The 25,302-nt window shown below is 45.5% G+C and overlaps 1 protein-coding gene across 3 annotated transcripts in view; it reads right to left on the reverse strand.

Moving 5' to 3' along the window:
- Positions 1–21,758: 21,758 nt before the first annotated feature.
- LOC123516146 (putative glycine-rich cell wall structural protein 1) overlaps positions 21,759–25,302 on the reverse strand; it is a 4,276-nt gene continuing 732 nt past the window's right edge. The window contains exons 2-4 of one of the 3 annotated variants that reach the window (XM_045275303.1): positions 23,133–23,231; positions 22,826–22,941; positions 21,759–22,755 (exon numbers count right to left, since the gene is read on the reverse strand). In XM_045275303.1, coding sequence (XP_045131238.1) covers positions 22,097–22,755; positions 22,826–22,941; positions 23,133–23,231 — 874 coding nt within the window. In that variant the 3' untranslated portion in view covers positions 21,759–22,096. Of the gene's footprint in view, positions 22,756–22,825; positions 22,954–23,132; positions 23,232–25,302 lie in introns of all 3 variants that reach the window. The other 2 variants (XM_045275293.1, XM_045275284.1) reach the window with 2 other exon arrangements.

Raw genomic sequence — 25,302 nt, forward strand, 5'->3', positions numbered from 1 at the left:
TTGTACTGCTCCACTGTGTTGCCGAGACAGTCAGGGGCAGCACCATTCGTCCACTTTCACGTGACGATCCACGTCCGACTCACTGTGTTGAACTGCACGCTGAAGTCAGGGGCGTCCACCACCAATGGCGCAGGGGCAGCGGTGCCACACGACCGTCGCTGTCCAGCGCCGCAGAATTGAACATCAGAGGCAGACTTCACCGTGACTCCACCAAGTGCCTCGATGCCTGCGATGCCAAGTACAACATCCGCGCCCAGGGGAGGCTGGCTCACCACCAGTGCTTCGAGTCTGGCACATAGGCCAGCAGGAGTCTCCACAGACACCTCGCCGACTCCAGTACACCGGAACGTGTCTCCACTGATGGTCGTTACGCTGGTGATCCGCGGTTGCCACCTCATGCAACACGAAGCGTGCACGATGGTCTCGGTGCTGCCTGTGTCAACGAGCACTTGACAACGACGTCCGTTGACTAACAGCTGTACCACTGGCAACGCGCCGCTCACTGGTTTCCGGAGGAGAACGCTGGCGCTGATGCGTCTCCTCCTACGTCGTTTCCCGTCCACGGGCATGCTGCAGCAAGATGCCCCGGCCGGCCGCAATTCCAGCAACGACGAGTGCGCCTCGGTGCTCTCACTTGTTGCTCGTGAAGCTGCTCTCTGGCCGTTGTTGGTTGACCACGAGCCTGTGTCACTACAGCTCCAGCAGCCACACCAGCAGCTACACTCTCATCAGAGAGTACAGCACGAGCCCGGGCCAGCACACTAACCAGGTCGAGGTCTTCGGCCCTACATCCAGCGCGAACTGTTCTGCGAATGTCATCTGGCAGTCCAGTCACGAAGGCACAGGCGAGGGCACGCTCCGGGACTCCCCCAAACAAAGTTGATAACCTCCGCAGCTCTGCCAGGTAGACGTCGGCGGACTCACCCGGCCGGAGGCGGCGTGTAGCGAATGCCTCGTACGCCGCGTACTGGTCCAAAGCGAACGCCGCCGTACAAGGCGTCACGCACGGCTTCTGGAGAACAGCGGCTGGCTTGAGGGAGTTGTGACCACACGGCGAACGCGCCACCAGTCAGGCGCAGCGGTAAGACGGACTGGAAGGCGGCGCCCCGAAGCTCGCACAACATCTCGGCCCTTGTCACCCATTCTACGACGTCCGTTGTACCGTCGAACTCCGGGATGAGTCTAGCGTCAAATGGCGTTGGTGTAGATGGGCTCGCCTTCACGTCTTCCGGGTCTTCGGGCATGACTGCCTAGATAGCTTGTGGTGTTCAGCAAAAAGCAGTCAGCAATCCGGTGATCTTTATTCCCTTGGTGTACAGAGGTGTGGGGCGACTACACAGCTCGCCTTCTGCTCTCCTCCTGACCCGACGCCTCGCGTCACAGTAGTCCTCACTTCCCCTCCCATAACAAGCAATTAACTAAGTAACTAGGTACAAGTGTAAGAGCCAACGACACCCAAGTATTTAACCCATCACCTACACACATCATAGTACATTACAACACAGATACATATACATTACATTACATATATATATATATATATATATATATATATATATATATATATATATATATATATATATATATATATATAATGCATGGTTATAACCTTAATTTTACTATTAAAACCTTTATGCCGTATATATTTGTATAAAGATACTTAAGCTACTTCAATAAATCGGTATGTGACAGTAGAATATCCAAAAATATACGATATCCAATTGACCACCTTTTGTATGAAATATTACGATATCTGGTGAATCTGGCAACCGCAAAGGGAAATTTGGGTCCTCTCCTATTTGTGTTTACCCAAAAGGTGTAGGATGGATGGATGGATTTTGTTTAGGCGCCTCAACATCTTAGGTCAAATGGCGCCGTTACAAAAACGTAAAAAGAAAATATGAAAGAAAAGGAAACAAAGGGATTAAAAACTATAATAGTAAAAACATCGTAAAAAACTAACTAAAAGCAATTAAAAATTATGCAATTAAAAGTATCTAAAGAACAAATAAGTAAATACAATAAAATTAAATAAAATTCACATATTTGGGAGAAGGCTCGCTTCTCCCAAAAAAATTAAAACATCATGGCCTTGGGCCAGGCACTCTGGCCCAAGGACCTTTGAGATATAATAGACACCGCTAGCTCTAGGGCACTCCACTAGTAGGTGCCGCACCGTATGCGGCACCAGGCAATCATCACAGTAAGGTTCAGGGTCCCTGGTCAGGAGGTACCTTTGTGTAAGGTACGTGTGACCTATACGAAGTCGCGCCAATAAAGCCTGTGCACGGCGATCCCGGACATGGGTGTAAGTCCACTGAGGGAGTGTGAAAGTAGTAATCTCTCCCATTTATGGGTTGCAACCTCCTTTAGCCATCTCCTCTGCCAATGTGCAGCAACTGCCTCACGAATTACAGGAAATACATCTCGGAACGGAATAGGGGCAAGAGATGGAGCGCGACTTGCTGCCTCTTTAGCGAGGCGGTCTGCGTGTTCATTCCCTGGAACACCAACGTGACCAGGGACCCAACAGAACCCAAAACGATATCCTCTTCTGGTAAGTAGGTACAGCCACTCCAAAGCTGATAAAATCAGAGGGGAGGAGAGTGCAAGAGAGAGCAGTAAGAGCACTGCGACAGTCACTAAAAATTGTAAAAGACGAAACCAGGAGAGCAAAAATAATCTGTAAAGCTAAAACTATGGCAGACAGCTCCGCAGTAAAGACGGAGGCTGCCGAAGGAAGGCTGCAACACAGATAAAAAGAAAGGAAAACTACACTAAACCCGACGCCTGCGTCGGATTTGGAACCATCAGTAAAAACAGGAGTGTCATTAGAATGGATAAAAAGTGTTCTAAAACCGAGTGTGGGACAGAGCTGGCAGAAAATCCTTCTTGCCATCCGTGGCAGGAGGGCATAATGAGATAACTGGAAGTTGCCAATAACCAACTCGCGGGAGACGGAAAGAGTACACAGGAGTGGGGTCGTTAGATAACTCGCCATGAGATTTGCAACTCTAAGGCCAAAAGGTTTAGGGAGACTTGGTCGAGTGACATACGCCTGCGAGCGCGAGTCCCGCAACATTGACAGACAAGGGACAAAATCAGGAAGACGGTGGGTGCGAAACCAACACCGGAGCATCGAAGACTGGCGCCGGAGGTCGAGCGGCCAGAAACCAGCATCCACTAGAAGGCTAGGTATTGGAGATGTCCGAAATGCACCCGTAGCCAAGCGGACCCCAGCATGATGCACGGAGTCAAGCGTGCGTAGTCGTGCATCCGTTGCGATGAGTAGATCTCACAGCCGTATTCCAGCTTTGGAAGGATTAGTGTACGGTGAAGCAGCAGCAAAGTGTCCCTGTCCGCACCCCAAGAGGTGTGACTTAAAACCCGAAGAAGGGATAATGCCTGCCGACAAGACACCTTAAGAGAACGGAAATGGGGAACCCAGGTGAGACGGTTGTCAAACAAAAGGCCAAGATATCGAGTCGCCTCCACGCATGAGAGGCGTCTATTGGCGAGGTATAAATCAGGGTCTGGATGGACACCACGGTTGCGGCAAAAATGCATGGTTACGGTCTTCGAGGTGGAGAAGCGAAAACCGTTCATGTTGGCCCAACTGGACACCCTATTGATCGCCAGTTGGAGCTTGCGCTCAATCAGTGACATCCTAGCAGCAGCAAATGAAATACATAAATCATCAACATATAAGGAGCTGTGAATGCCATCTGGGAGAGTATCAATAACACCATTTATGGCGACTGCAAATAATGTAACACTAAGAATACTTCCCTGTGGAACGCCATCATTTAGAGCAGTAGCCTCAGAGAGAACACTCCCCACACGAACCCGTAAAAAACGTCTGGATAAAAACTGCTGGATAAAAAGAGGAAGGTGGCCACGAAGGCCAAAATTAAACAAAGACTGTAAAATGCCATGACACCAAGCCGTGTCGTAGGCCTTCTCCAGGTCTAAAAACACTGTTACTTGATGGTGGTGATTAGCGAAGGCCTCACAAATGGAAGACTCTAGGGATAAAAGAGCATCAGTAGTAGACCTCATCTTTCGGAAGCCGTACTGTACCGATGACAAGTACTTCCCCCTCTCCAAGTACCACATGAGTCTTACATTTACCATCTTTTCTAAAACTTTACAAATGCAGGATGTCAAAGATATAGGACGGTAGTTCGTAGCCTGGAGATTATCTTTCCCAGGCTTCGGAAATGGGAGAACCACTGCCACAGCCCAAGAAGATGGAAAGTCACCGGTATGCCAAATCATATTATAAAGATTTAAAAGAAAGTTAAAAGCACTGTCAGACATGTCACGCAAGAAGGCATAAGGTATATCATCTGGCCCAGGAGAAGAGTCGTGACAATGGGACAAAGCAGTCCGCAACTCGGAAGCAGAGAAAGGGATATTATAAGACTACCCTCCAGCGGAAGAAAAGTTTATGCCGAGAGATTCCATTCTCTGGCGGTGACGTGCGCCCGGGGCTGCAGGATGCCTCCGGGAAACACTGTCAAAGTACTCCGCGAAGAGGTCGGCGACATTCCTAAGTTCTGCCACCGTTCGCCCAGCAGACAACAAAATTGATGGGGAAGGAGCAGAATACTTCCCAGCAATTCCGCGGACTTTGATGAAGACATCCGAGGGCTACGGACGTTTATGGAAGAGACATAGGCTTTCCACGAGGCTCTTTGTGCCTCTTTCAAAACGCGGCTTCCAGGCACTGCGGGTCCCCACGATGTCGCCGGAAACGAGAGAAAGCTGCCCGTTTCTCTTTCACCGCTGCAGTGCATGCTGCGTTCCACCAAGGAACGGGACGCTTAGTAAAGCGACCTGACGTCCTAGGGATTGTCTGAAGCGCTAAAGAAATAAAAAAAAATCGGTAAAATAATCAACAGCCTCAGCACAAGTAGAAAAGTCAGCCAGCGGACGGATAAAAGAGCTAAGGTCTGTGAATCGACGCCAATCTGCCTTGTCTAAAACCCAGCGTGGTGGCCGGGACTGTGGCTCAGAGTTCACAGATTCCAATAAAATCGGAAAGTGGTCACTACCGTGTAAATCCGGTAGGACTCGCCAATTAAAATCAAGGAAAGAATTAGATGTACAAAGAGAAAGATCGATAGCTGTAAAAGTCCCAGTAGGACTGTGGAAATGTGTAACATCCCCAGAATTTAAAATCTCCAATCCCTCATCCTCAATAAAAGAACCGATTAAAACCCCACGAGGATTACTAGCACCTTCATCCCACAATGGGTGACGGCCGTTAAAATCTCCCAACAAAGAAAAGGCGGAGTCAGCTGACGCACCAGGCCGTCAAGCTCACCCCTGGAGACAGGAAGCCGAGGAGGAGATATAAACTGCAGATGGTGTACAGTCGTCCCATAAAGACCTTAACAGCAACCACCTGAAGGGAGAGTTAAGTTGTACCGGGATAACAGGTATATCCTGACGGACTAGAATAGCTGTGCCACCGTGGTGGCCCTGGTCAGGAAAGGAGTGTTAAAAAGGCACGATAGCCAGGAGGACTAGAATAAGTACTATCACCTAGCATAGTCTCTTGTAGAGCTACACAGGCTGGAGAGAACTCCGACAGCAAAGCTCGGAGTTCCCCACGAGGCGCGAAGGCCTCTACAGTTCCACTGTAGAAGCTTGAAGATGACTATTTGGGTGCAGTGGACGAGCGAGCCTTTTGAGGCTGCCCGTGACTGACCTGACTAGAAATAATCAAACGACGAGAAGACACCGGGAGTTGAGATGTGCCGGGTCGTTGGACCGCAGCCTTTCGGCTTATCGGTGGGTGATGCGAACCATCATCACTTTTACCGGTCCTCGGAGGACGAGGATCAGGCAGGACTGCACTTTCCGATACAGTGGGTCCACGAGGGACGGCTGTGACAATATCATCGGACGTCTCCATGCTCAGACCGTCCTCATCACAAGAAGCCCGATCTGAGACAGAGGGCGTCACAGAAGGCTGGACAGAAACTACTGGAGCTACCATTGCAGAGCGGTCCCTGGAGGACTCACGATTATGTACACCGGGAGAAAACTTAGACTGCTTAGGCTGAGCTAAATCTAATCGACTCCGCAGAGCCGCGGTGCCGTTTGGTTAGACCCTTGAAAGGCTTAGGAGATACAGGTGGCAAATGGACATCTACTACATGGGTGACTTTGGTCAAGTCCGTATTTTTCTCGTCACTTCTAAGAGATGACTCAACCGAGTCATCAGACAAAATGGCAAACCTTTTAGCCAGATAAACAGGACCACCCGCCCCAACAGAGCGAGAGGTAGCAGGAGTTGTTTTCGGACCGGCAGACTCAGCCGAAGAGCGAGCGGTCAATAAAGCATAGGATGTCGCACCAGTACCGTCCTTCTGGCGGTACAGGAGTTCACGGCGGGCGCTACCGAGGCTGAGAAACTGACTATTGGCAAGCTGTAGAATGTCCTGCTCCCCAAAAAGGTGTAGGTAATCATCCGTACGACGTTGCCATATCTACCAATACTTCAAAGAAAACGGAATAACTGTTCTGTCTTCAATTCAATGCATGACTTCACTATAAAAAAAAAAAAACGCCACAAGAGACACGATGATCTGTGCAGCTAATTATGCCAAAAGTAAATTAAATATAGTAAAGATACTGGTTATTTCATTTTAACTGTTGCCTCAAATATTCCCGCGGTAATAGTTAATGTCAAGGGCACTTTGATGTTGGTAGGTGAACGGTCAGTAAGGGGTAAGTGTCACGAGCTCACTATCTCTCTCACACAGCTTTCCAAGGGCTATTGATATAAATACAGTTAGGTTTATCACTATATTAAGTATACAGTTAACTATATCACACTAAGACAGTGTGCATACACACTAGCAGGGCTCCCTGGTAATCGCTGGGAGCGTCGCGGATTGATCATACGATCGCTAAACTCCATCTCCGACAAGCTCTCCTGTGGACATTCGTCAGCAAAGACTCACTGACACGGTGACCGACTCGTACATTTAACAAATGGAAAGATTAGATAGAAGATATCCACACAATACGCACACAATAAACAACGAGGCCCTGGCAAGTTCAGGATATGGAAAAAAGATTTAGGAGTTATAGCTAGCTCCGATCTTAGTCTAAGAACAAACAATGCAAAGCGGCTAGAAATATTGCAAATAGGGTACTAGGATTAATTTTTAGGAGTCATAAAAGCAGAAGTCCTTAAGTAATATTAAATTTATATTTGGCACTGGTCAGAGACCCCAATCTAAATATTGACCATGTGTAGTAACTTTCTAGATGATTAGGTATAGTTCTTTTACAATTTTTCTAATGAATATTACTAGCATAGCATCAAACTTGAAGTGTGCTCAAGATCAAATTTTGAGTATTTTGAAAAACAGACTTTGACGTTTTTTTCTTTTTTTCTTTTTTTCGAAACCCGACTTGACGATAATATTGCCCCGTTGTATGTTACTCCGCTGTAAACACCGCAACAGACACGGCTGTGGAGTACCCATATATATGAGTGAGGCGTAGGCCCCTACATCTCGTCACTGCTGCAGTACGGAAGTGTATATCACCCCTGTCTGGAGTGTGTTTGTGTGGAAAACATATCGTGGCAAAAAACGTTTTCTTCTTAGCTTCTGATTATCGACCTTCCAATAATAGCTTAACTAACTTTACAGATGAATAGTTTACTTGATTACATTATCATACCTGCCAAGCTACTGTAGAGTCTTGGCGTAAGGTTTTGCGTTAGAGATCACAAGTTTGTGTATATTAAACCATAAAGAAACATTTCTTTCATTCAATATTTATTTGCCTCGAAACAAATGCAGAATGAAAACATAAAGTAAACACATGACACCGTATGAACACCACATAATGAAAAACAATACTGTTGGGAGAAGTGTCATATATATATATATATATATATATATATATATATATATATATATATATATATATATATATATATATATATATATAACGCTTGAAACAAAGCACATAAAAAGCACATAAATAAAAGCATCGCAAGCGGAGAAAAAAAAGAACATTTTCAACTTAAGCCGTGTGACTTGAAAATCATAGAAATTACGTGTCTTACGCAGAAACATGTAATACTTGACAGGTATGCATTTATTGCAAGACACACGAGTATACTGCTGCTTATATCTTTGGTGATTGGAATATATATTTACTTCTTCAGAATACTCCCTATCCAGTTGTATTTCTAAATTTAGTGTATAAATTTTCTATATCTCCTATGACTACTAAACCCACTCATGTCCAGTCAGTGTGCTAGAGTTTAAAGGCGGGTTCACACGTCAATTTGCAACCGAAAATCCAAGTCGGTAGAGTTTTCGACTGAATATCAGTGTCTAGCTACTGGAAAAACCAGTCGCTAAACAAGACTAACGTTTTGGTCTTGTTCAGTCGATTTGAAACTTTCTTTACGTTGTAACGTCGCGGAGAAAGGTTTGGAGATGTGGTGTCATTGTAGAGAAGATTTTTTAGTTGATGAGGGAAAAAGAGCACAACTGGAATCCTAAAAATTAAATCTATAGTAAAAAATTTGTTACGCAAATAAGCATTCGATGAGACAGCTGCCACTCTCCGGTGAGTGCTTCCCTCTGTGCAGGGTGTTGTTCGAGGTGAGGATTGAGGATTTGTGATGATTTAATTTGATCGCCATCGTTATCGTCACCAGCAGAACAAAGCATTTTGTTGGGTAGCTGTTTGTTTACACTCACTTCCCGCCAACCAGCCGATACTTCGCATTCCCTATTTGTGAACGTGTTCCGACTAGAAGGTCTCAGTTGATACTTCTAAAGTCTTGCAATTTCAGTCGCATATTGACACGTGTGAACCTGCCTTAACTCTGCAAGGTGATAGTTGAAGATTTGTGATGATTTGATTTAATCGCAATCGTCATCGTCACCAGAGCAAGGCATTTTGTTGGGTAGCTGTTTGTTTACATTCACTTCCCGCCAACCAGCCGATCCGCGAAGTATCGGCTATCGATATTTATTGGGGCCGCCGAGGTACAGTTGAACCATGCGTGCTTTGGGGTCCGAGCACGGGTTCGAATCCTGTCCACGGTCCGAGTATAGGTTGGGCTTCTTCACTCTGGGCAACGGTTTCCTAGCGGGTGGGCTTTGAGATAGGAGGTACCACAAAAAGTATCCCCTTTAGCCCATAAATTCCCTTGAAAAGCCCACATAGTATAAATAAAAAATAAATAAATAAAAAAAGTTGCAATTTCAGTCGAATATTGACACGTGTGAACTTAATTCTGCATGGTGCAATCTTTAATGTTGCCGAGACCACGGTCGACGATTTGTTTTCCATTTTTGTGTCGCCTCGCTCGCGCTGTCCCATCCTGCTGATACTGCTGACTACCCTGACTGAGGTGAGTGCGCGTGATGTTGGCTTTAGTTACTTATGTGTATTTGAACTACTTAGCCACAATTTTCCAGTTGTGTTATGTTTTCTTATGGGAGTGTGAGTAGCTTTGTAGAGGGCGTGGCGCAGCTGAGTTCGGATGAGATACTTCGAAGTGACTGTATTAATACTGTATATGATGATTTTTTTTATTTGTTTGCTTTTTTCAAACTAATATTCTTCTCAAATATCAACAATAGAAAAAAAAACATCATTTAGTGAATTCTATCTAACATCAGGACTAATTCGAAGCATTCAAGAAAAGCACAGACTTTCCAGACTTGGTAGTAAATAGCGTGGCCATGACTTATAAATCAAGATATAAAACAATCTTGTTGCGTAATGCTGAAACACTGATACATATACCCTTTACAACACTAATCATATCTCTGGACCCTTAGAAACAGTTGTAATGGTTTTTAAGGATATTTCGGAAGTTCGTTGCAAGTTGCAATCGTGTTATTCTAAGTGAAGACTTATTCTTACTGCAGGTAATATATTATACGGTATTGTATTTTCTAATTTTAATTCATCTAAGATTAATTACACCACTTTTCAAGATTGCTCATAATGTCACACAAATTCAATCAATGCCCTTAGAAATGTTAAGCTCATCTCCATAAATCCTTATCTCCGTAAATCCTTCATCAATGTTAATCACATACAATAAAACCACAAACACTAGGTGCCAATTTCACAGCTGATGCATCTCAATATCAACTCAATGCTTGACTTTTATAAATGCCCATATAATGTATACACCACAATATATCATATGTAATTATCTCCTCAATATTATATATCTTAATGCATCAACTGTGGGAATTGCACTACACATACATAAAATCTTAATATAACATCCTAATAAATACACATCCTATATTTGTTTCCTCCTTTCACTTAAATGACATAAACATTGTCTTAGACTGCATTAACAACTATAGAGCTTTACTCACTAATACAAGAAAGAGTCTGTCCATGACTCGAATGTTTCTTCTCCTCCTCTCGGCCACTGCCTTCTGCTTTCTCCTCTCGTTTCTGCCAAGATTCTAGATATATCCTCTTGCGGGTTTCTGCTTATTTTAAATACTCAAGGTTTCGTACCTTTTCTCCACGCCCATTTTACCATCTACCATTCAGAGATCAGACATGTGGAGGTCCACGTGTGACAATGTAAGGACGAGAACACATACGAAGGTAATGTAGAAACAACCTTAAACGTAGTATACACAACATTGCCTTACTGGTGTTTCATAGGCTCAACTTTTCCCTAGTCTCATAGCACGTTCACCATTGGTCTAAACATGAAATACTGCTTGTTCATTGGCCATTTAAAACCACCCATCCTGTTCAACTACACGTGGGGAAACACGTGTTGACTATACCACTCTCCAACGTCGTAACCAGAGTATTTTGTTTTGAGTGTTTGTTTGGGTCTGCGCACCATCCGATGTCTGGTTTCCCTCTCTCTTTGTTTATGTTCTGCCTCTGTTCTGCCTCTCACTCTCGTGTTCACAGCAGGGTCCCTTTTACAATTCTCCCGTAGACGTAATTATTTACATCCTTGTGCCACTGCTGCATCACGCTATGTCCCACCCGGCTGTGGCATGCCAGGGTATGACAGATATGTTATAGTTTCAGAGACAGATTAACATGGATTCTAAAATACCTCGTAAATGAATTAGGTGTATGGTGATGTATGGTGTTTTAGGGGTGTTTTGAGGTGTGTGGAGGTGTGTGAAGGTGAGAGATAAAATAGGGTGTTGAAAGGGTGTGAAATAAGATAGGGTGTTTAAGGGTGTGTAGGGTGTTACCACCGTCATATATTAATTTAATATAATGCATTTTAGCTTAAGATGTTATGGCGTCCTGCCAGCAATGTTTTTGTTGTGTATTATTGTAATGCTCTCAGGATGACCTATCTTGTGTATGTATTATTTACCCATTTATTATTTCATTGTATATTATGTTCGTATGTATATATTGTATTACTTATATGTACTTTTGTGTGTAGGCGGCTGCTTGTCGGGTATTGTAGAGTGTCGTGACGTCATCTTTGTTGTCCCTTTGCTAGAGAGAGCAAGGCGATCGTGCGGGGCCCAATCAGATTACTTTATAATCTCGCCCTCTGGGAGGCTTGAAGTGTTTAGCCAATGGGAGTATAGATTACACCATGTTGACGTAATGCTTTCCCCTCGGACAACCCGCCCAGATGGGAACCGCCTTGTCGTGGTGGGGGGTCTTGCGTGCCCCTGTTACGTCCCGCCCGTAACATACTCCACTACCATCCCCTACTCCGCTTGTTACCTCGTTCGCCACCTCTGCGCCTCCCCTTCCACGTCACCGTCTCGTGAACCTTCCACGCCACCGTCTCATGAACCTTCCACGTCACCGTCTCATAAAGCCCCGCTACTGTCCCGAAGTTGGATTCACGCGGCCCCATTCGACTCAACCGGAAGTGTTAAGCCAGCTCTTAGCTTTCTGGAAGTGAGTTCGAGGTCCAGGCCTCAACCAGTGAACACAACGCCTCTTGGACTATCGTGGGATCAATCATCACCCAGCACTTCACCACTGCGACACCGCATAAGTATCACTTCCCCTCATCCCGTGTTTTTCCACATTGCCTCCATATAGGATTAGTATTATTGTTAGGTATTAAGTTGGGTTCTTTATTGTTGTATTTATTTCTGCGTTATATGTATATGTGTATATCAGTTTCATATGTTTCATGTTATAACTATGTGTATGTCAGTTTCATGTTTCATGTTATATCTATGTGTGTCAGTTTCATTATGGGTTCTTAAAATAGCTTTTTAAAGTGCACCCTTTGCATTTCCTCACCAGTTGAACCTGCAGTGGTTTTTTTTATTGTTATTGTTCACAGAGCTCCCCAATGCCAATCTTACCCGTTTAACCAGTGAACGTAACACCCCTGTGACCTGGCGAGCTAGGCTAGATGGGGCTTAGGCCCCTGCTCTGCCCTTTCGAGTGGAAGAGGGCTACCCATGCTAGTAAGGTCACCAGTGAGGGGCCAGACTAAATGGTTCCTACATAGGCTGCCAGTGGACCAGCGGAGCCACCCGCTGGAGGGATCGCCAAATAGGGGCCGTCCTGTGCTGGATGGTTGGGTGTTCAGGCTGGGATGCTTTGGGAAGGGGAACTCAGCTCTGTCGTGGACAAACTTTCGTATCATGTGGGAACTTTTTTTAAAACGACTGGTCCGCATGGGAACGAGGTACCCCGTCCACGGCAGCCAGCGCTCCCTCCCATCGTAGTCCCAGTAGGTGGGTTCCCTTGCCCCTGGAGCCAACTTTTTGTGTAACTTTATACATAAGGTTAAACACAAAAAACTGTCAGGTTCTCGTGAGGTGGCTGACATGGCCCGCGAGACGTCATCTTTAGCTCTGAGTGGGAAGGAGGATTTCCCTCCACAAGAGCCTCCCGCAGCAGTCTCCTGTTCTGGGAGTTTTTCTGAGGGACGTATTTCTGCTGCATATGACTCCCTTGTGATGGTAAATGTTAACCCATCATTTTCTTATCACGCCTTGCACTCACTTCTCAAGGTGTTTGGCACGGTTGTTCGCATTCGACTTGTTTATGATAAGGATTTTTCATCTAACCGCTGCCATGTGACTTTTCTGTCATGTGACGAAGCCCGTCTGGCTTATGAACATGTAGCATCTCTTGCCGGCTCTGGCTTCAAAACTGAATTTCTCCAGTCACGTAATATTTCAGACAGTGACATGGATTACATCCCAAATGTTTTTGAAAACTATTTAGAGAATTCAGTTCCAGAAGTTCGCCACATCCCGCCTCCACGTCGGTTTGTGGCGTACTACAGATCTTTATGAATTTTCAGAGGAGGAAATACTAGCAATGTGTCCTAGCTCAGTCCAAAAGGTGACTAAGATGAGGAACTCCTCCAACATAGTCCTTCTCACCTTTTTTTTTTCCACCCTTCCTGACCGTGTTCATATCGGTCCTATCAATCTTAGGGTGAGACGTTTTGTTTCCCGTCCTCTTCAATGTTTCTCATGCTACCGCTACGGTCACGGCAAAAGCTCCTGTAAGGAAGCTGCTCGATGTGGTAATTGCTCTGCACTAGATTCACACTCTGAGGAGCATTGCAATGCTGCTGCTTACTGTTTCCATTGCCGTGATGCTCACTAGGCCTGTTCCAGACAATGCCCCAGGTATTGCCTGGAGCAGGACATTTTACAGCTTGCTAACACTCAGTTCATCAGCCTAGGTAGCGACCGCCGTGAACTCCTGTACCGCCAGAAGGACGGTACTGGTGCGACATCCTTTGCTTCATTGTCCGCTCGCTCTTCAGCCGAGTCTGCCGGTCCGAAGACGACGACAACTGCTACCTCTCGCTCTGTTGGGGCGGGTGGTCCTGTTCATTTGGCCAATAGGTTTGCCCTTTTGTCCGACGACTCAGTTGAGTCATCTGTAAGAAGTGACGGGAATAATTCGGATATGACCAAGGTAACCCATTTAGTGGATGTCCATTTGCCCCCCTGCATCGCCTAAGCCTTTGAAGGGACTGACCAAACGTCACCGCGGCTCTGCGGAGTCGATAGATTTAGCTCAGCCTAAGCAATCTCCCGGTGTACGTGATCGTGAGTCCCCCAGGGACCGCTCTGCAATGGTAGCTTAAGTAGTTTCTGCCCAGCCTTCTGTGACGCCCTCCGTCTCAGATCGGGCTTCTTGTGATGAGGACGGTCTTAGCATGGAGACGTCCGATGATATTGTCACAGCCGTCCCTTGTGAACCCGCTGTGTCAAAAAGTGGAATCCAGCCTGACCCTTATCCTCCGAAGACCGGTAGGAGTGATGCTGGTTCGCATTTCTCACCGGTAGGCTGAAAGGCAGCGGTCCAACGACCCAGCACATCACAACTCCCGGTGTCTTCTCGTCGGTTAACCCGTACAGCGTCAGAGACGTACGACATACGTCGGCTACTCTGAGTGAACCGGGCGTCAGAGACGTATGAGATACGTCGGCGAGCTTCCTCGTGTTTTCGGAGGTATTGCGTCCTCAAAACCCACCATTATACTGCCATCATGCACTGTAGACATTGCTCATGCTGTCTCCTCGTCCCTGCTAACATGAATGCTTCCTGTATTTATTTTTTACATATCTGAACTTTAGCAGTTTCTGCTGTCTTCAGCTCAGTGTAGCGGGAGACTGACGCCTCAACTCCGCTATTATGAACAAAGCGTAATTTCCATTACTTACTCTTACGTTTTCAGATGTTTTTGGTAACTGTTATATTGTGGTAGTGAAAACTTTGTATGACATAAATAAGAATTTTCCAATCGCTTTGTTATAAGGAAAAACAAGTACATATTACTCGGAAAATATTTGCACCGCGAAAAAGCAACACTCCCTCGCGATATCTCGTGTCTATTTTTACCCACAAACGCTCCCAAACAGCAAAACATGATATATTGTTTTTCTTTCAACTCAGGAACGATATTATGCTTGTGTCCAACTCGGGGATCGACTGGTGAGAAACGAGGAAGCGAATAAGCTAGTCACATAAGGCTTTGCTAAGTCGCTAACCTTAGGGCAAAACATCTCGCAACAATTAATACCACATCCAGTCAGTTCTGGGAGGAATGACTGTCATTTTCATTTGTTTCACATCATTTAAGACTGGTTTAGCAAAAAAAAAAATCCATGATGTGGCCAGCACTGGCGAAATCACAAAGTCTCAGATCTGCTGCCGCTGTACGGGTTAATTATTTCTAGTCAGGTGAGTCACGGGCAGCCCCTTCAAAAGGCTCGCCCGTCCACTGCACCTAAATAGTCATCTTCAAGCTTCTACAGTGGAACTGTAGAGGCCTTCGTGCCTCGTGGGGGGAACTCTGAGCTTTATTGTCGGAGTTCTTTCCAGCCTTTGTAGCTCTACAAGAGACTATGTTAAGTGATTGTACTTATTCTAGTCCTTCTGGCTATCGTGCCTGTTTTAGCACTCCTTTCCCTGAACCGGGCCACCACGGTGGCACAGCTATTCTAGCCCGTTAGGATATACCTGCTGTCCTTTTACAACTTAACTCTCCCCTTCAGGTGGTTGCTGTTAAGGTCTTTATAGGACGATCCTACACCATTTGCAGTTTATATCTCTCTCCTCGGGTTCCTGTCTCCAGGGGTGAGCTTGAAGGCTTGGTGCGTCACCTGACTCTCTTTTTTTTTCTCTTGTTGGGAGATTTTAATGGCCGTCATCCCATTGTGGGATGAAGGTGCTAGTAATCCTCGTGGGGTTTTAATCGGTTCTTTTATTGAGGATGAGGGATTGGAGATTTTAAATTCCGGGGGTGTTACACATTTCCACAGTCCTACTGGGACTTTTACAGTTTTACAGCTTTTTCTATCTCTACTTCTAATTCTTTCCTCGATTTTAATTGGCGGGTCCTACCGGATTTACACGGTAGTGACCACTTTCCTATTTTATTGGAATCTGTGAACTCTGAGCCACAGTCCCGGCCCCCACGCTGGGTTTTAGACAAGGCAGATTGGCCTCGATTCACAGACCTTAGCTCTTTTATCCGTCCGTTGGCTGACTTTTCTACTTGTGCTGAGGCTGTTGATTATTTTACTGATTTTTTACATTCCGCAGCGCTTCAGACAATCCCTAGGACGTCCGGTCGCTTTACTAAGCGTCTCGTTCCTTGGTGGAACGCAGCATGCACAAACGCTGTGAAAGAGAAACGGGCAGCTTTCTCTCGTCTCCGGCGACATCGTGGGGACCCGCAGTGTCTGGAAGCTTTTCGACGCTGCCGAGCTCAAACCCGCCGCGTTTTGAAAAGGGCACAAAGAGCTTCTTGGAAAGCTTAAGTATCTTCCATTAATGCCCGCACCTCTCTTACGGATGTCTTTAACAAACTCCGCCGAATTGCTGGGAAGTATTCTGCTCCTCCCCCACCAGTTTTGTTGTCTGCTAGGCGAACGGTGCCAGACCCTAAACTGTCGCCGACCTCTTCGCGGAGCACTTTGCCAGTGTTTTCCAGAAAGAATCTGCAGCCCCGGGGGCACGTCACCGCCAGAGAATGGAATCTCTCTACATAAATTTTTCTTCCACTGGAGGGAAGTTCTATAATGTCCCCTTCTCTGCCTCCGAGTTGCGGACTGCTTTGTCCCAGTGTCACGACTCTTCTCCTGGCCCAGATGATATTCCTTATGCCTTCTTGCGCCACATGTCTGACAGTGCTTTTAACTTTTTATTAAATCTTTATAATATGATTTGGCATACCGGTGACTTTCCATCTTCTTGGGCTGTCGCAGTGGTTCTCCCATTTCCGAAGCCTGGGAAAGATAATCTTCAGGCTACGAACTACCGTCCTATATCTTTGACATCTTGCATTTGTAAAGTGTTAGAAAAGATGGTAAATGTTAGACTCATGTGGTATTTAGAGAAGGGGAAGTACTTGTCATCGGTACAGTACGGCTTCCGAAAGATGAGGTCTACTACTGATGCTCTTTTATCCTTAGAGTCTTCTATTTGTGAGGCCTTCGCTAATCACCACCATCAAGTAACAGTCTTTTTTGACCTGGATAAGGCCTACGACACGGCTTGGTGTCATGGCATTTTACAGTCCTTGTTTAATTTTGGCCTTCGTGGTCACCTTCCTATTTTCATTCAGCAGTTTTTATCCAGACGTCTTTTACGGGTTCGAATTGGGAGTGTTCTCTCCGAGGCTACTGCTCTAAATGATGGTGTCCCACAGGGAAGAATTCTTAATGTTACACTATTCGCAGTCGCCATTAATGGTGTGATAGATACTATTCCAGATGGCATTCACAGCTCCTTATATGTTGATGATTTATGTATTTCTTTTGCTGCTGCTAAGATGTCACTGATTGAGCGCAAGCTCCAACTGGCGATCAATTGGCTGTCCAGTTGGGCCAACATGAACGGTTTTCGATTCTCCACCTCGAAGACCGTAGTCATGCATTTTTGTCGCAACCGTGGTGTCCATCCAGACCCTGATTTATACCTCACCAATAGACGCCTCTCATGCGTGGAGGCGACTCGATATCTTGGCCTTTTATTTGACAACCGTCTCACCTGGGTTCCCCATTTCCGTTCTCTTAAGGCGTCTTGTCGGCAGGCATTATCCCTTCTTCGGGTTTTAAGTCACACCTCTTGGGTTGCGGACAGGGATAGGTTGCTGCTTTTTCACCGTACACTTATACTTCCCAAGCTGGAATACGGCTATGAAATCTACTCAACCGCAACGGAAGCACGACTACGCACGCTTGACTCCGTGCATCATGCTGGGGTCCGCTTGGCTACGGGTGCATTTCGGACATCTCCAATACCTAGCCTTCTAGTGGATGCTGGTTTCTGGCCGCTCGACCTCCGGCGCCAGTCTTCGATGCTCCGATGTTGCCTTCGCACCCACCGTCTTCCTGATTCTGTCCCTTGTCTGTCAATATTGCGGGACTCGCGTTCGCAGGCGTATGTCACTCGACCGAGTCTACCTAAACCTTTTGGCCTTCGAGTGGCAAACCTCATGATGGATTTGTCCATCGACCCCACTCCTGTCTACTCTTTCCGGTTCTCACGAGTTGGTTCTTGGCAGCTTCCGGTTGTTTCATTATGCCCTCCTGGCATGGATGGCAAGAAGGATTTTCTGCCAGCTCTCTCCCACACACGGGTTTTAAGAACACTTTTTTATCTATTCTGATGACATCCCCGTTTTTACTGATGGTTCCAAATCCGACGCAGGCGTTCAGTTTAGTGTGGTTTTCCCTTCTTTTTATCGTTCTGGCAGCCTTCCTTCGGTAGCCTCCGTCTTTACTGCGGAGCTATCTGCCATAGTCCTAGCTTTACAGATTATTTTTACTCTCCCAGTTTTGTCTTTTACAATTTTTAGTGATTCTCGCAGTGCTCTTACTGCTCTCTTCTCTTTTATTTCCCTTCACCCATTGGTTTTATCAACCCTGGAGTGACTCTATCTACTTACCAGAAGAGGATATCGTGTTGGGTTCTGTTGGGTCCCTGGTCATGTAGGTGTTCCAGGGAATCGACACGCAGATCGCCTCGGTAAAGAGGCAGCAAGTCGCGTTCCATATCCTGCCTCTGTTCCGTTTCGAGATGTATTTCATCTTATTCGTGTGACGGTCGCAGCAATATGGCAGAGGAGATGGCTAACGGGGGTCGAAACCTCGAAAATGGGAGAGATAACTACTTCCAGTCTTCCACAGTGGACATACACCCATGTTCGGGATCGCCGTGCACAGACTTTATTGGCGCGACTGCGTATAGGTCAAACGTATCTTACAAATAAGTACCTGTTCACCAGGGACCCTCAACCTTACTGTGATGACTGCCTGGTGCCGCTTACGGTGCGGCACCTACTAATGGAGTGCCCTAGTTTGACTGATTTAAGACATCGCTACCTCTACCGCTGTCGCAGTAGAGATAGCGCTGTCTATTATATCTCAAAGGTCCTTGAACTAGAGTGCCTGGCCCAAGGCCATGACGTTTTTAGATTTTTTGGAGAAGCTGGCCTTCTCCCAAAGCTATGAATTTTATTTTATTCTACTCTTATGTATTTTAATGTTTTATTTAGGTTTATAGTATTTTAAGTTTTTACCTTTTTAATTGTATTGTTTTTAATCACTTTTAATTAGGTTTTTTATATATACACGTTTGTTGCATATAATTTATAGTAGCGGCGCCATATGACCGTCGTTGTTGCGGCGCCATAAATTTAAATTCCATCCATCCATCCTCTTAAGGCATCTAGTAGGAAGGCATTATCCCTTCTTCGGGTTTTAAGTCACACCTCTCTGGGTGCGGACAGGGACACTCTACTGATTCTTCACCGTACACTTCTAATTCTCAAGTTGGCATACGGTTGTAAGATCTACTCCTCTGCAGCGGAGGCATGGCTACGCGTGCATCAAGCTGGGGTCCGCTTGGCTATGGGTGCATTTCGGACATCTCCAGTTACTAGCATCCTATTGGATGCTGGCTTCTGTCCGTTCGACCTCCAGCGCCAGTCTTCGTTGCTCAGGTGTTGGTTTCGCACCCACCGTCTTCCTGATTCAGTCCCTCGTGTTTCAATGTTACGGACTCGCGTTTGCAGGCGTATGTCACTCAACCTAGTCTTCCTAAACCTTTTGGCCTTCGAGTCACCTTTCTCATGTCGGATTTATCTATCGCCCCCATTCCTGTCTACTCTTTCCGACTCTCTCAAGTTGGTTATTGGCAGCTTCCCGTTGTCTTGTTATGCCCTCTTGCAATGGATGGCAAAAATGATTTCCCGTCAGCTCTGTCCCACACATTGTTTTTAGAACGCTACTCTACCCCTTCCTACGCCATCCCTGTCTTTACCGATGGTTCCAAATCCGATGCAAGTGTTGTGTTTGGTGTAGTCTTTCTCTCCTTTTACCGAGCTGGTAGCCTTCCTTCAGTGGCATCAGTCTTTACTGCGAAGCTGTCCGCCATGGTCCTTGCTTTACAGAGTATTTTTAACACTCCTGGTTTCCTCTTTTACAATTTTTAATGACTCTCGCAGTGCTCTTACTGCTCTCTTCTCTATTATTTCCCTTCACCCATTGGTTTTATCAGCTTTGGAGTGGCTATATCTGCTTACCAAAAGAGGATATTCTGTTGGGTTCTGCTGGATCCCTGGTCATGTAGGTGTCCCTGGGATCGAGCAGGGAGATAGCCTTGCAAAAGAGGCGTCAAGTCGCGCTCCATTCCCCGCCCCTGTCCCGTTTCCGGATGTATTCAAGTGTATCCGTCTGGCGATTGTTGCAAGCTGGCAGAGGAGGTGGCAAACAGGGGTTGCCACCTCGAAAATGGGAGAGATCACCACTTCCGTTCTCCATGACTGGACATACACGCACATCCGCGACCGCCGTACCCAGACTGTATTGGCGCGATTGGGAATAGGTCACACTTACCTTACGCAACGATACCTATTGACCAGGGACCCTCAACCCTATTGTGATGGCTGCCTGGTACCTTTAACAGTGCGGCACTTGCTGGTTGAGTGCCCTAGTTTGATAGACTTAAGACACTCACCACCTTTCATCACTTCACAGCCGAGAGAAAGAATTTCTATACAACGTATAATAGCAGAATCTAACAACTCAAAGATGGTGTTAGCATCTTCATATAAATCTTGGAATTCTTTTACGGTGCATGCCACCCAACCTTTGCCTCTTCTTGCGAGCTTCTTTCAAGTCCTGAGACATCTTCGTAACAATAATCAGGGATTAAATACCTTTTAGTTCAATGTATCTAAAAGCTCCCATGTTTGGGCACCATAATGTTGAAGAGAATTAGGCAAAATCTTGGTAAAACCAGCTCGCTCAAAAGGGTTTGACAACACAAGACGGCAGCCATTTTGAGCTCTATATTTCAAAACAAAGTAACAGTGTGTATAAAAAATAAATATATAAATAGTTCCTTCTCACATTTGTAATGCAAAAAAACATAATTAATCACATTATATTTTCCCATCTAATTACAAGTCACCCATTAATTTTAGTTGATACTTATAGAAAAACTTGAAGGGAAGGGGAACTGAGGCAATAAATCACACCCTGTGGGAACTTGCAAAGTACTCAAGGATGAAGGCACATATATTCGTGACAGGCCTCACAGGTCCTCCAGTCGTCCCTAGGCGACTACACAGCTGTCCACAGCTGACCGCTCGTCCCAGCAGCGCGGCACAGCTATTCTCGGCCAATTCCTCACAGCACAGGACAGCTGCTCATCCTCTTCACAGAGACAGTACATAGGTCGGCAGACGGAACACACGAGGGGAGTAGTAGGTGCGTCTCTCTACGTTTTGCCATGGGTGCTGTCGCAGCTTCTCTGGTAAACAAAGGGCCTATCGCACCAGCCTCACTAACCCGCGTGACATCACCCGCTTACACTCTTGCCACCTCTATACACCCCCTCCCCACTTTCGTTACATCATGTATCAATATTGTTAGGTTCGATCACTGGAATGGTTTAGTAACACATCGGTGGGATTTATTCCCCTACTTTGCTTGATGCTCATTACGTATTAGCATCAGAACCTAAGAGGGATAAACTGGTAAACTCTGGAACTCCTTACAAAAACCTTTCCTTTGGGTCTCTCTCTCTCTCAGACCTGCACTGGGACTGGCATTCTAAGTGGGTCTTTTTCTTTACTCTTACGTTTGCCCTTGGTATTCTAAGTGGTCTTTTTCTTTTTACTCTTACTTTTGACTTTAACCGTGCAGCTTTCTCATCTTACATCATAAAAAGGCTAAGTACTCACAGTCCACTCACTCTTCAGTCTTAATTGATACAAAGAAAAGCTTAACCAATTTGCAGAGCATTTATTTTCATGGTTTAGAATACATAACAGAAAATTACAGTGAATACTCGGTGCATATTTTTGTGTAGATTAATAACCACAACTGCTGGACCACAATTGTCGTGATAGTGCTTTTGTGTGTGTCTGTGTGTGTGTGTGTGTGTGTGTGTGTGTGTGGAACAGCATGCAGTTGGTGCTGTTATCAATATTACCGGTGTGCAGCTGTTACCAGTGTTGCCACTGTAAACAGCGTTACCGGTGTTGTTGTTATCAGTGTTGTTATCACTGTTGTTGGTCATTCCTTGGAAAATATGAATAATGATATCACTTCAGCTCCACAATTAGTTAGAGGTGGTTTCGTGTTGGGCACTCTGATAGGGATATATAGGACTGGGCCACTATAATATAAAGTTGTAATGAGAAGAGCCAAGCAGGGAAGACAGAGTGGGAGCAGGGGGGAAGAGTTAAACAAGTGTTAGGGATGGGGATATATAAGACTGGGATATATAGGATAAACAAAACCCCCACCGTTGCCATTGCAGCAACCATTACCATTACCCCACCGTTGCCATTGCAGCAACCATTACCATTACCCCCACCGTTGCCATTGCAGCAACCATTACAATTACCCAAACCGTTGCCATTGCAGCAACCATTACAATTACCCAAACCGTTGCCATTGCCGCAACCATTACCATTACCCCCACCATTGCCATTGCCGCAACCATTACCATTACCCCCACCGTTACCTCCTCCACCGTTGCCCCCACCGTTGCCTCCACCGCTGCCACCTCCACCGTTTCCACTGCCGCCACCGCTGCCTCCACCGCCACCGCTGCCACCTCCACCGCCGCTTCCTCCACCGCCGCTGCCTCCACCGCTGCCACCTCCGCCACCGGTGCCTCCGCTTCCACTGCCGCCACCGCTGCCACCGCCACCAGTTCCACTGCCGCCACCGCTGCCACCTCCACCGCTTCCACTGCCCCCACCGCTGCCACCTCCACCTGTTCCACTGCCGCCCACCTCCACCTGTTCCACTGCCGCCACCGCTGCCGCCACTGCCGCCACCGCTGCCTGTTCCACTGCCGCCACCGCTGCCACCTCCACCACTTCCACTGCCGCCACCGCTGCCACCGCCACCGGTTCGACTGCCGTCACCTCCGCCACTATCTAGTCTAGTGCCGCCACCGCTGCCATCTCTGCTGCCATCACAACAAAATTAATAACAAATTTTGGGAAATATACGTAGAGAAATGAAAACAGAGGGAAGTGGAAGACAAATAAAGTGAATATTAACAACACAATATAAATGCCGTTTGAAATGAATGAGGAGGCACGCCATGTATGTGTGAGGTGAAGCATTAAGGCGGCGATGACTTACCCATTGGAGGAAGTGATGCGTTTATCTTGGGCATCAGGCACGTAGAGAGCAATTGCTGCTCCCACCACGCACACCAGAGTCACGACGGAGACCAACAACCTGGAGAAGAGACAGTACAATGAGGAGTGGATATGGGGATGACATATTCTTTTCACCATTTACCATCACCATCAAACCACTTCTGCCAGGACGCTCATCACCTTCCAAACGTTCCGTGTGCTTCATACTTACTGCTCTGTCCATGGGGTAAAACGGAATGTTCTCAAATATTCTAGAAGCTTTTATTTCATCTCCATGATACATTGTGTAGGTAATTTACGGCTTTCTTCGTGCCACAGCCATTTGTTTGAAGTGATTGAGTTTAGTTGGGACGTCAGTATAGTCTCTGGCAGACTCAGATAACCTTGAAGGTCAAATTTCAACTATAACTTGAGATCGGCATTTGGCAAGATGAATAAGTCACAGGTCTTTGTGGACTGAAGTGGAAGTAAGTGTGTGTCTCCCCTTCTCCTGCAGCCTCGCTGCACAAGTTTTTTTTTTTTTCTATACTGTCCACCCGTTGTAACAAGAGCTAACCAATGATCTCAAACATCCATCCCTTTCTCTGGTAAACTCTGGAGTTCCCTGTCTGCTTCTGTATTTCCACTTCCCATGACTTGAACTCTTTAAAGAAGGTGGTTTCAAGACAGTTTACCTCTGCTTTCTGACTGTATGGGATCAACACTTCGGTTGCATTCTTTTGTGTGTGTGTGTGTGTGTGTGTGTGTGTGTGTGTGTGTGTGTGTTTCCATTGTCTGGTATCTCTCCTACATAAAAATATAAGAATGGTAGGGACGTATATGTGTGTGATGCAGAGAATAGCACATCACAAATTATAAAGATGGTACCATCCTCAAGATTTTCTAAGCTCTTTATGCAAGGGTAACTAGAGAAATAATATAAAAAAAAAAGAAATATTGACGAAAATATTACTAGACTTGCCAATGTTCTCATTCATATTTGCCATAGAAAAAATGCCGTTGTAAAAAGTTCAGCAGAAAAAGAATTTAATGTTCTTATCCAGTTATGAAACGAAAACGTCTTCCTCTTCCCCTCTGGCATCAGTCAAAGAAAAGGAGTGACAAAATCAGTAAAGATAATAACGATATCACTATGAGAGTTTCTGAGTAAGTAGGGTTGCATTGCATACTAAAAACAGGTTTGTGGTGTTCAGACACGAATTTCTTTACTTAGCAAGTAGTTTGTGTGAAATGAAATGAGAAAGATGATAGAACGAAAATAAGACGAAAAGAAAATTATGAATGAAGCAGAGAACTACTCTTTTTTTTTTTACAAATGTCAGTGGCTTCCAACATTGTTTTTATTGCATCCAGTTCATCTGTTTCGATATTCCTATACTGTGGTCAAAGAAGTCAATGGTGATCTTTAAAAATACTGTGAACAACCCAAAAGTGGTGATAATCATCCTAGTGAACGAACAAGTCGATTCAGTCGTACTCGTATTGAAAATGCTGTAGATAACTGCTAAGTACTGATGATCAAACAACTGACAGACAATAACATCATCTTGAAGAATACTTGCAGTACTCACTATAAAAGTAGAAAACAATGACATAACCTCATTCATATAAAGTAAACCAGTAAGCAAAGGTGGAAATATTGCTGGTGCAAGTGTTAGGTGATAGTCGTGCAAGTAATACTCAATCAATTCCAAATGTCCTGCTCATTCCCCGTCCTCCCTTCACTGGCATTACTAGAAATCTTCGACACTCTAACTGACACGACAAAAGAAAATACTACAAGGAAATGATTATTTTTCTAAGACACTTTTTACTTCTATCAGCTTTCCATAACAAATTATTCCTTTAGTATTATCACTGTTGATAAATAAATCAGCTTTCCGTAACAAATTATTCCTCTAGTATTATCACTGCTGATGAATAAGTAAATAAGAAAAAAAAACCTAAATATCTCTCTTGAGACCTTCAAACTGAGTGCCAGGTTGAATTAGGGTAGGTTAAATTGAAATGAATAAGGTTAGGCTAGGCTAGTACGTTCATGGCCTTGCGGCGGTCAAGAATATCCAGGTTTGTGTTCTAAGCATCAAAATGTAACTATTGATACATTCTTTATTACTTGATGTCAGACTGTCGCTGTTGTCTATAGCTAT

This window comes from Portunus trituberculatus, chromosome 5, assembly GCF_017591435.1.
Source record: "Portunus trituberculatus isolate SZX2019 chromosome 5, ASM1759143v1, whole genome shotgun sequence".
NCBI classification, from domain to species: domain Eukaryota; kingdom Metazoa; phylum Arthropoda; class Malacostraca; order Decapoda; family Portunidae; genus Portunus; species Portunus trituberculatus.